The following is a 12,547-nucleotide window of genomic DNA, read 5'->3' on the forward strand; positions in this document are numbered from 1 at the left end:
CCGATAGTGTTAGGTGCATTAGTCAGAGGGAAATGGGTGGGTTACTCTTCGGAGGGTCAGTGTGGACTGGTTGGGCTGAAGGGCCTGTTTCCACACTGTAGGGAATCTAATCTAATCCTCAGATTCTGATGAAGTATCCTCTAAAACTGAAAGAAGATTGGAATGGAGCCACCGCGGGAGCATTACTGTGGAATGGTTCGTGGTTATGAGGCTGTAATTTAATAAAACATTTAAAATAGAGACATCTCTCACTCCAACTGCCTTCTGATCCCTGTCCCTCTCTCACCTAAACCTGCACATCCCTGAACACTATGGGGCAATTTCCCACAGCCAATCCACCCTAACCTGCACATCTTTGGACTGTGGGAGAAAACCAGAGCACCCAGAGGTAACCCACGCAGACATGGGGAGAACGTGCAAACTCCACACAGTCAGTCGCCTGAGGGTGGAATCGAACCCGGGTTCCTAGCAGCAGTGCTAACCACTGAGCCACCGTGCATTTGTCAGGTATTGAGCATGGGATCTTCCTGTTCTTGAATGACCCTCTCCCTGTGGTGCCTTTACTAACATTTGCAGAACTGTTTCTAGCCACAGACTGGCCAATTCCTGTGGAAGTTTGGATCGGGATTTCTGAAATGTATGCAGTGAGTCACTGTAATCTGTGGAACACCTGATGTCACTCTGTGCGCAATGAAGGTTACTTTGTCAAATAAACTAAGAAATGAGTTTGCACCCTCAGTGAGGATTTTGCTGCTTGTTGAGATCTATCCTTCCCGCTGTTCCCTAGTCAGAGAGTGATCAGTGACTCAAAGGCGGGAGGGAGGAAGGATTTTTTGGATAAAGCCCATCCTCCCACCCCTTGCTCAGAGACTAGCAGAAAGCAGTGCCATTGTTCATGTTTCACTTCACGTGTCACAACCAAACCCTCTCAGGTTATAGACATCTGAGTTAGATACAGGGTAAAGCTCCCTCTACACTGCCCTTACAACATACAGCACCCAGATGGAACAGTGTAGAGAGATCTTTACTCTGCATCTAACCCCCGTGCTGTCCCTGTCCTGGGAGTGGTTGTTGGGGACAGTGTAGAGGGAGCTTTACTCTGTATCTCACCTCCCTGTCCTGAGAATGTTTGATGTGGACAAGTGTAGAGGTAGCTTTACTCTGTATCTCACCCCATGCTGTCCCTGTCCTGGGAGTATTTGATGGGAGACAGTGTGGAAGGTGTTGATGAGTGAATTATTGCTCTGCCCAGGACAGTAAGAAACGACAGAGAGCTGTGAACACAGCCCAGTCCATCGCACAAACCAACCTCCCATCCACTGGCTCCATCTACACTGCCCACTGTCTCGGGAAAGGAACCGACATCATCAAAGACCCCTCCCACCCCGGTTCTAATCTCTCCCACCCTCTTCCATCAGGCAGAGGATACAAAAGCTCAAACACACGGGCCGACAGGTTCAAGAACAGCTTCTTCCCCGCTGTTATCAGATTTATGAACAGATCTCTTGTATATTAGAGTTAATCTTTCTCTACACCTTCTCTGCCGCTGTAACACTATATTCTGTTCTATTACCCTGATGGACTGATCTAAGGTAGGATTTGCATGCAAAACAATACACTGTATCTTGGTACATGTGACAACAATAAAGATCAAAACAGTCATAGTGGGCAGGATTAGATAGAATTCTCCTTGTGTGGTCCACCCAACTGGCAATAAGTAACAGGGTTATCCTGTACACAGCTGGATATAGGGCCCCAGCTACAGCTGCTGTGGGAGCTCGATTATTGTGAGAACATCTCCCAGCTCAAACCAAGCAGCTGGTCTGATATCAGACAGGTGATAATTCCTTCCGACATCCCCACAGCAGCCTGGTGAATGCTGGCCCAATGCTCACATGGTCATTTCTGTCTCACACTCTCTCATTTATCCTCCAGCTTTCTGATACTCACTGTTTCAGCAAACCCATTCTAACCATAATCTGAGATAATATCCTCCATAGGGTCCTCATTAGTTTCCTATGGATAGCTCCTCATTCTATAGATTCCTGACTCCCTCTCATTCCATACATACCTCACTCTCTGCTCATTCCATAGATTCCTAACTGTCTGTTAATTCTATAGATTTCCCAATAGCGCCTCATTCTATAGATACCTCACCATATCCTCATTTTATAGATATCTCATCCTAAAGATTCCTCACCATGTGCTCATCCTAAAGATTCCTCACCATGTGTGTATCCTATAGATTTCTCACTATGTGCACATCCTGTACATCCCTCATTATGTGATCATCCTTTCGATCCCTCGCTATACAGTTATCCTACAGATTCATCAATACAGTCAGGCCTCGACTTACGAACTTAATCCGTTCCGGGACCAGGTTCGCGAACCGAAAAGTTCGGGAACTGCATCAATTTTTCCCATTGTTCGGAAAGCGTAAGAATGCTTGGACGTAGCAACGAACGCTGCTCACAGCGCACGCGCCAAAGACAAACTGAGTGAGATCACGCGGGGCCCGAGAGCTCTTGCGATCATCAAGCACGTAGCAAAGCAGAACAATGAAACCACGTGGTCGCACACGGGCTTTTTGTGCTCGTACCTTCGCTCATACCTTGAATTTTGTACATACGTTGAAGCAAAATTTTATATACAATCCTGTTCGTAAACTGATTGGTTAGTGAACAGGGTCGTTCATATGTCGAGGCGCTATTGTACGTCCTTATCCTATAAATTCCTCCCCATATGCTCATCCTATAGATTCCTCACAATATGCTCATCCTATAGATTTCTCACTAATCCCTCATTCTATAGGTATCTGCTCATTCTCTAGAAAGCTCACTATCACCTCATTGTAAAGATTCCTCTGGATCTCTTTATTCTATAGATTCCTTATTATCTGCTCACTCTGTAAATAGCCTCACTAACTATCTCCCCATCCTATGGAACCCTCACCACCACTTCACTCTTGGATTCTCCTTTGTTGACTCCTTACACAACAGCAGGGACTACCCTTCATTGTCTCTAAAATGCTTGAGACATCCCAAGGTTGTGAAAGGTGCTATAGCAATGCAAATCTTTCTTTTCTTCCCTGTTTGACAGGAACGTGGGTAGACCCTCCTTGCATTGCCTCCAACTAAACCAAAGTTTGCACCCTCTCTACATTGGGAACGGGTTCAGGTGAGAAAGCGTTCAGGTGGACATGATAGACAGACCCCTTTGTGGTGAAGCTAGAGCACATTGTCAAGCCGCGTGGAGGGAGCTTTACTCAGCATCTGACTGGGGGAGCCCTCACTCCCACAACAAACAGCTGTCATCCAGTTTGTCCACAGAGAAACAACAGAGTCACAAGTCAGTGAATGTCCATTGAACACAGGGCGATGAGGAGACACTGTGTGGGGGTGGGTTGAGGTTGTGAATGCTCTCACCTCGAGTCACCTTCTGCTTGGCTCCCGACAGAATGCCAGGGGTGTCAATGATGCTGATACTCTCCAGGACTCTGTTCGGCAGCTGGGCACAGGTCAATCTGCAGGAAATCAAACAAATATTAGCCCATCATAGAAACGTCCCAACTCCCACAGCTACCAGGAGAGCTCCCCTTTTAAAGGAGAGCGAGGTTCAGGGTGATGTCCAGAGGCAATGCTGTAACACAAGGACAAACAGCAAACATTCCTCACTATAGTTTAGATCAGAGTGGTGCTGGAAAAACACAGCAGGGGAAGGTGCCAGGACGGGAGGGTGGGTTGTAGGGGGGCGTGAACCTGACCAGGTAGTCACGGAGGGAACGGTCTTTGTGGAAAGCGGAAAGGGGTGGGGAGGGAAATATATCCCTGGTGGTGGGGTCTGTTTGAAGGTGGCGGAAATGTCGGCGGATGATATGGTTAATTCCTCACAATACACTGATCACCATCAGTGATCAATCAACAACTACTTCATTTATATCACACCCATAATATAGTACACACACACACACACACACACACACACACACACACACACAACATTGGTATTTCTGGTCTCCTTCCTATCAGGAAGATGTTGTGAAACTTGAAAGGGTTCAGAAAAGATTTACAAGGATGTTGTCAGGGTTGGAGGATTTGAGCTACAGGGAGAGGCTGAACAGGCTGGGGCTGTTTTCCCTGGAGTGTCAGAGGCTGAGGGGTGACCTTATAGAGGTTTACAAAATTATGAGGGGGATGGATAGGATAAATAGACAAAGTCTTTTCCCTGGGGTCGGGGAGTCCAGAACTAGAGGGCATAGGTTTAGGGTGAGAGGGGAAAGATATAAAAGAGACCTCAGGGGCAACTTTTTCACACAGAGGGTGGTACGTGTATGGAATGAGCTGCCAGAGGAAGTGGTGCAGGCTGGTACAATTGCAATATTTAAGAGGCATTTGGATGGGTATATGAAAAGGAAGGGTTTGGAGGGATATGGCCCGGGTGCTGGGAAGTTCGCACAGACGGGACGGACACCTTGGAGGAGCAGGAAAAAACGTGAGGGGAATCGCCTCATCACCCTCCCTGTACTCTCCCCTCCCTAAGCCACCCCTCCCCGTGCCCCACCCCTCCCTTGCCCTCTGCCCCATGTCCCCTCTCCACATGTCCTACCCCTCCCCATGCACCCCCCCTCCCGGAGTGCCCCTTTCCCTTGCCCCACCATGTGCCTCACCCCTCCCTGTGTCTGCCCCTTCCCCCGGATCTGTCCTAACTCTGACCCTGAATGACAATAAGACGCTGCCCTCTACCCCACCAATTAGGTTGGATCTTTGTCCAAGTAATTCCCTCTGTGACTATCGCTCTGGTCCAGCACGTTGGCTCAGTGGTTAGCACTGCTGCCTCCCAGTGCCAGGGACCCTGGTTCGACTCCAGCCTCTGGGTGACTGTTTGTGTGGACTTTGCACATTCTCCCCGTGTTTGTGTGGGTTTCCCCCCCTGGTCCAAAGATGTGCAGTTCAGGGTGGATTAGCTGTGGGAAATCGCTCATGGTGTTTGGGAATGTGTAGGTTAGCCATGGGGAATGCAGTGTTGCAAGGATAGTATTACTCTGGATGGGAAGCTCTTTGGAGGGCCTGTTGTCCATTTGATGGGCTGAATGGCTCGCTTCCACACTGTAGGGATTCTATGAAAGTCAGGCTCCAATTCCAACCCTTTACCAGAAGCATGTACTTGGCACAGCAAACACTATAATCATTCCAGATTCTCGACAAATAAGGTCATCTCTTTCCCTCACAGAGCACAGGAGAATTCCTGGCCCTGATTCTCTCTTTGCTTTCCCACAAACACTTTAAGCAAAGTCAACAAATCACTGAAACTTTTAACAAATGCCTGCAGTTTATCTCCAATGAATTTATTCCTGATGTTGACACTTAAATGTCTGTTTTTAATTGCTCCGAAAATGAGTGGATTTTGAGTGTTCCTCACTGGCTGGTTAAGGGCAGAGTAGGCTTGGGACTGGAGTCACGTATAGGCCTAGAGCAGCTCAGGGTAGAACAGTTCCTTCCCTTTGTCAGTTTTTCCAACAATTCCCTTGTCATCTTCCCTTGACCCGATGCCAGCTGTGACCTACATCCAGATGATCGAATAAAAATTCAAATTCACAAAGAAAGGGCCTCACATTCTCTGGAAACTGAACATTTCATCTTCAAAAGCCAATCAGATGGTGCCCCCGGTACAGCCAAGACCCCCAACCGAACCAGTCAAAAGCACGGTGCTGGAACAGCACAGCTGGTCAGGCAGCATCCGAGGAGCAGGAGAGTCGACGTTTCAGGCATAAGCCCTTCATCAGGAACCCCAACCCAACCACAACCAACAACAACAACAACCTGCATCTACAAAGTGCCTTCGGTGCGATAAAACATATCAAGATTGCCTCACAGGGGAAGCTAACAAACATCGGGCTGCTTCAGGAGTCAGGAGGATAGATGGTCAAAGTCTTCATCAAAGGGGTAGGTTCTAAGGGCCATCTGAAAGTCAGATGGACAGTTGACAAGTTTAGGGAGGGAATTCATTGCGGGTCAGCGGTTAGCACTGCTGCCTCACAGCACCAGGGACCTGGGTTCGATTCCAGCCTCGGGCAACTGACCTTCAACAATCCCATCTTCCTGTGTACCAGGTATGACTCCAACCAGCGGAGAGTTTGCCCCCTGATACCCATTGATTCCAGTTTGCCAGGGCTCCTTGATGCCACACTCGGTCAAATATGACCTAATGTCAAGGGATGTCACTCTCATGCCTGGGGTTTGGTTTTTTTGATCGATGAACTATTGATCTGCCTGGTCTCCCCATTCTGCGTGGGTTTCCTCCGGGTTCTCCATTTCCTCCCACGTTCCAAAGATGCGCAGGTTAGGGTGGATTGGCCATGCTAAATTAGTGTTAGGTGTTAGGTGCATTAGTCAGAGGGGAATGGGTCTGGGTGGGTTACTCTTCGGAGGGTCGGTGTGGACTTGTTGGGCTGAAGGGCCTGTTTCCACACTAAAATTCTGGAACTTAGGGACCCAGATGCCAGAGGTGAAGCACGAGGAACAACTGCGACTGAGGTTGGCAATTTCCACTTGGGATAAGAGGAACATTCTCCAGGAGGTGGCTAGGTCAGGTTTGAACAGGTGGCAGTCTGTCAGCTTTACAGTTGTAAATGATTTCCCCCATGTTCAACTAGAAACAGGGGACCAGGCAGGTCAATAGTTCATCGATCAAAAAAACCAAACCCCAGGCATGAGAGTGACATCCCTTGACATTAGGTCATATTTGACCGAGTGTGGCATCAAGGAGCCCTGGCAAACTGGAATCAATGGGTATCAGGGGGCAAACTCTCCACTGGTTGGAGTCATACCTGGTACACAGGAAGATGGGATTGTTGGAGGTCAGTCATCTCAGCTCCAGACATCTCTGCAGGAGTCCCTCAGGGTAGTGTCCTGAGGTCAACCACCTTCAGCTTCTTCATCAATGACCTTCCCTCCATCAAAAGGTCAGAAATGGGGATGTTTGCTAATGACTGCACAATGTTCAGATACTGAAGCAGTCCATGTTCAAATGCAGAAAGATCCGGACAATATCCAGGCTTGGGCTGACAAGTGGCAAGTAACATTCGTGCCACATAAGTGCCAGGAAATGACCATCTCCAAAAAGAGACAATCTAATCATCACCCCTTGACATTCAATGGCATCGGCATCACTGAATCCCCCCACTACTAACATCCTGGGGGTTATCATTGACTAGAAACTCAACTGGACTCACCACATAAACACAGCGGCTACAAGAGCAGGTCAGAGGCTGGGAATCCTGCAGCGAGTAACTCCCCTCCTGACTCCCCCAAAGCCTGTCCCACCATCTCCAAGGCACAAGTCAGGAGTGTGAGGGAATACTCCCCACTTGCCATGGATGGGGGCAGCTCCAACAACACTCAAGAAGCTCAACACCAGCCAGGACAAAGAAGCCCCCCTGCTTGATTGGCACCACATCCTCAAATACCCTCTCCCTCCATCACCGACACTCAGTAACAGCAGTGTGTACCATCTACAAGATGCACTGCAGAAACTCACCAAAGATCCTCAGGCAGCACCTTCCAAACTCACTTCCATCTAGAAGGACAAGGGCAGCAGATACATGGGAACACCATCCCCCTACAAGTTCCCCTCCAAGCCCCTCACCATCCCGACTGGGAAATATATTGCCGTTCCTTCAGTGTCACTGGGTCAGAATCCTGGAATTCCATCCCTAAGGGCATTGTGGGTCAACCCACAGCACATGGACTGCAGCGGGTCAAGAAGGCAGCTCACCCCCACCTTCTCAAGGGGCAACTAGGGACGGGACAATAAACATTCGTCCAAACAGCAGTGCCCACATCCAGTGATTTAATAAAATACTTGGGACCATTGCGCCAATGTTAGTCACATGAACAGCACAAGAGCCATAATTATCCTTCCAGCTTTGGTGAGGTCGTATCTGGTGTCCGTTTAAAACCAGTGAGTGGTTCTATTCAGAGTTAGGGAAGGATATTTGATTATCGGGTGAATTGAGGTGGGGACGGTGACAGATAACATTACAAAGCAGGACATCAGAGAAGGAAGTGAGTGCAGAGACAAGGCACAAAGTTATTATGGACCATCTATTCCAGCATTAAACATGCTGCAAAGTTTCAACGTCTGGTCAACGAACGACTGGGGTAAAGTGTCAAGGAAATCCAAAAGTTGGGAAATTTCTTTCCTTTGGGAATGGCCATTTCTGTTCTGTTCCCAGAATTGATGCTAGATTTAGGATCAGGTCACACTGTGTGGCAATATTGTGGAAATGGACTGATGGAGAGAAAGAGAGGGAATTTTGAGCAGATTTGTAGCTCTGGTTGATGATAAGTCTGTAAGTTAGCTCGCTGAGCTGGGAGGTTTGTTTTCAGACATTTCGTCACCATTGGGGCGGCACGGTGGCACAGTGGTTAGCACTGCTGCCTCACATCACCAGAGACCCGAGTTCAATTCAGGTGACTGTCTGTGTGGAGTTTGCACATTCTTCCAGTGGGTTTTCTCCGGGTGCTCTGGTTTCCTCCCACAGTCTAAAGATGTGCTGGTTAGGTGAATTGGCCACGCTAAATTGCCTGTAGTGTTAAGCGAAGGGGTAAACATAGGGGAATGGGTCTGGGTGGGTTGCTCTTCGGAGGGTCGGTGTGGACTTGGTGGGCCAAAAGTCTGTTTCCACACTGTAGGGAATCGAATCTAATCATGACTAGGTAACATCATCAGTGAGAGTCTCTGGTGAAACGCTGGTGGTATGTCCTGCCTCTTGATTTATAAGTCTTGGTTTCTGAAGGTGGGTGATGTCATTTCCGGTTCTTTTTTTCCCAAGGGAAGCTAGATAGGAACTAAATCGATGTGTTTATTGATGGAGTTCTGGATAGAATGCCGTGTCTCTAAGAATTCTTCTGCGTGTCTTTGTTTCGCCTGTCCTGGGATGTGTGTGTTGTCCCAGTCAAAGTGGTGTCCTTCTTTGTCTATATGTACAGAAACTAGTGATAGTGGGTTATGTCTTTTGGTGGCCAGTTGGTGTTCACGTATCTTGATGGCAAGTTTCCTGATAATTCGTCCAATGTAGTGTTTTTTTACAGTTCTTGCAGGGCATCTTGCAAATGACTTGCTGATAGTATCTAATGGATCCTTTAGGTTCATTATTGCAGTTCAAGTGTCTTGGTAGACTTGTGGGCTACCATGATGTCAAGGGGTCTGAGTAGTCTGCAAGTCATTTCTGATATGTCTTTGATGTAAGTTACTGTGGTTATAGTTTTTGGATACATTGTGTTGCTTGTTTGGGTTTGTTTCTGAGGAATCAGTGGATTGTGTTTATTGGGTACCTGTTTTTCTTGAACATTTTTCTTCTGCTTTTTGTAGTTCTTAGGTGCTGCAGTGTGATGTAGCTCCTTGAAATAATGTCTTGATGCAGCTCTGTCTGTGGGTGTTGGGATGATTGCTTCTGAAGTTAAGTATTTGGTCCGTGTATGAAAGAGAGGGATGTAATCAGAGAAATATGTGCTGTCATTTGGAAATTATTAACTGCATTGACAATGATCTCAAAGTCATGGTTTATCGTGACGCGCTGCTCTTCAGTGAATAACTTCCTTTCTCTTCTGCAACACCATCTCCATCTAGTTCAGCAGGTATCCACATATTATTTCTTTAAAACCTGTAACTGAATGCCCTGCAAGGGAGGTGTCTGAGCAGCACCAGCGATGGGAGATTCAATAAAGAGGTTCAAAACGATTAGGAGTAACGGTACCAGTAGATGCCTAGGATTGTTTACGGGAGGCAATGGCCTAGTGGTATTATTGCTGGACTGTTAATCCAGAGACCCAGGTAATGCTTGAGGAATCTGAGTTCAAATCCTGTCACAGCAGATGGTGAAGTTTGAATTCAATAAAAATCTGGAATTAAGTGTCTGATGATGCCAGTTGTCGAAGGAAAACTCTATCTGGGTCACTAATCCTGGAATGAAATCAGCTAGTCTGGCCCTCATGTGACTCCAGCGCCACAGTCTATGGTTGACTCTTAACTGCCCTCTGGGCAATTAGGGGGAGGGCAATAAATGCTGGCCCAGTCAGATACTCTGACATCCTCCGAATGAAGAGAAAAGTAGTCAGGGCCACTATCAGCCACAGTGGAATGGCCTTGAGGGGACGAATGGTCTACTCCACCTCAGTGACAGAAGTTTCCTTTGGTGAGAGGGTTGGGAACCAGAGGGGACATGTTTAAGGAAACTGACAGAAGTGGAGGGTGGGAGGATTGGGAATGAGTACATGTCGAGGTGTTTTAAGCCTGAGTTGTTGTGGTTTGGAATGTGGAAGCAGATTCAATCATCACTTACTTTCAGAAAAGGGGAAGGCAGCCCGGGATTACAGAAAAACCTTAACGGGATGGGGCAGGCCAGGGAAACGGTCAGATTAAAATTCTGATCTGGTGAGCCTGGTCTCTGTGAGGAATTCTCTCCAGCCGGAGGAGAGGGAATTATCAGGCATGGGGCTCTGTAACTGGAACATGGCGATTTCATTTCATAAAGTAGTTCCACCAGGAGGGCCATTGTCCAAGTGCGTGATGAGGCTCAGAGTTGGGGTTTCTTGACTTTGTGGAGGAACCACTGTGTGGGTTAAAGGGAGTCGCTCTCTAATGCCCTGCAGCCATCGGGAATACCGACCCTGCTCAATATTCACCCCCTGCACCCCCCACCCACCCTCAGCTACCCCTCCCCCTCCAGCACCCTCACCTTCAAGAGGGACTGAAGCTAACAGGCAAAGAATGGGAAGGAACCTTGTTGAATCATACAGCTTCTCGGGAGATCTGACAGGGGAGACATGGCAAGGTCATTCCCTTGTTGTGGGGGAGTTGATGACCAGAGGGAAAGTAGCATCACCTCAGAGTGACCAGTCGCCCAGTGAAGACAGAGATGACGAGGAATTTCTTCTCCCAGAGGGGAGTGGCATTTCTTTTTCACCACAGAGCGCTCTGGAGGCTGGGTCATTCGGTATATTCAAGGCTGAGAGAGACAAGGTTTCTAATCAGGAAGGGGATGGAGGATTAGAGGCTAAAGGCAGGAAAGCTGAGAGGGTTCCAATCAGCCAGGACTGGGGGGGGGAACAGACCCCCTGGGCCGAATGGCCTACTCTACTCTTCCATCTCAGGGTTTTAACCAAGATTGGCCAATCCGGGAACAAAGCAAATCCAAACAGCCCTGTGGCGTGGACTCCAATCACACAGCCCAGGAGACGGCCACTCGGCCCATTATATGAATGCTGGCTCTCACTTGGAAGTGCGTCCCGAATACAGTCCCTACTCTTTTTTTTCCCATGATGTGCATTTTGTTTGTTTTCCCCTCAAAGTGTTAATTTAATTCCCTTTTCAGTTGAAAATTTTGAAAGATAACTTCGAGCAGGTTAGTGGGGAGGGTTTATATTTACCTGTTGAGGAAGGAATTTCCAAAAGGGGTGAGTTTGCGGAAAGGTTTTTTGGCGTCCACCATTAAGGCGTTCCCAGGGATCACACTCTCTGTCTCTCCGTGCATCACAGCGATGAAGGAGTCAGTGGTGGGTTCGGGTCCCACTCTACTCCCAGGGAAATCCTCCTCCAGTAAGTATTGGATGAAGGTGGTCTTCCCGGTGGAATACTGTCCCACCACCAGGATCATGGGCTTATTGTCGAAATCTGCATCTTCCAGGGAGGGGGTGTGGAAATCGTGAAACTTGTAGAAGTTCTCCAGAGGCAGAAGCTTCGTTTTGTACAATTCCTTCAGCCCCTCAGTCACTGTGTGAGCTTTCTCAATAACCTCCTCCTTCTTCTTCTCGTGTTTCTTCATCCAACTGAACATTTTTAACACAGGAATACAAGGTATTTGCTAGTGTTAGGGCTGAATAAAAAGTGGCACTCACAGAGAAATGCAGACAAAATAAATCTCCGTCCTTTCCTCCCTCCCTGCTTTAAAAGTTTTCCACTTCAAAACAAGTCTCAGAAGTTTTGCACAACAATAATTTCAGGGGGAGGAATTCCTGGGAGTAGTTCTGAGTGAGACTGCCGTTAGTTAACTCAGGCACAGCCTCCAAACTTGCGCAGAAAACACTCCTTTAATTATTATAAAACCTCCTCCCAATCCCCACATCAAATATCCCTGAACTAATAAATACTCTCAAAGAATAAATTCAAGCGACTAGTTTTGGAGCTACCCGGCGCCATCTGGCGTTCGATATTATTACTCCAGACCAAAGGGTATTAAACCAACTCAAGGACAGACCAATCGGCCAGTTGTGCCTTTGCTAGCTCTTCAGCAGAGCTCCAATTCATTGGTCCCATTTGGAGTCACGATGTGGAGGTGCTGGTGTTGGACTGGGGTGGACAAGGTCAGAAATCACACAACATCAGGTTATAGTCAACAGATTAAAGCTTGTGATTTCAAACAAACCTGTTGGACTGTAACCTGGTGTCTTGTGGCTTCTGACCTATCTGGAGTGTGGTGCTAAATGAAAACCAAAAGAACTGAGTGTGCTGGAAATCAGAAGCAAAACCAGAGATTGCTGGAAAAGCT

The 12,547-nt window shown here is 47.7% G+C and overlaps 1 protein-coding gene across 1 annotated transcript in view; it reads right to left on the reverse strand.

Moving 5' to 3' along the window:
* The window catches only part of LOC140454638 (EH domain-containing protein 2-like), a 62,885-nt gene extending 50,775 nt beyond the window's left edge, over window positions 1-12,110 (reverse strand). The window contains exons 1-2 of the mRNA XM_072549545.1: window positions 11,430-12,110; window positions 3,426-3,523 (exon numbers count right to left, since the gene is read on the reverse strand). Of these exons, the coding sequence (XP_072405646.1) occupies window positions 3,426-3,523; window positions 11,430-11,836 (505 nt within the window). The 5' untranslated portion in view covers window positions 11,837-12,110. The remainder of the gene's footprint in view (window positions 1-3,425; window positions 3,524-11,429) is intronic.
* Window positions 12,111-12,547: the final 437 nt, after the last annotated feature.

Source organism: Chiloscyllium punctatum, chromosome 29 (assembly GCF_047496795.1).
Source record: "Chiloscyllium punctatum isolate Juve2018m chromosome 29, sChiPun1.3, whole genome shotgun sequence".
Classification (NCBI taxonomy): domain Eukaryota; kingdom Metazoa; phylum Chordata; class Chondrichthyes; order Orectolobiformes; family Hemiscylliidae; genus Chiloscyllium; species Chiloscyllium punctatum.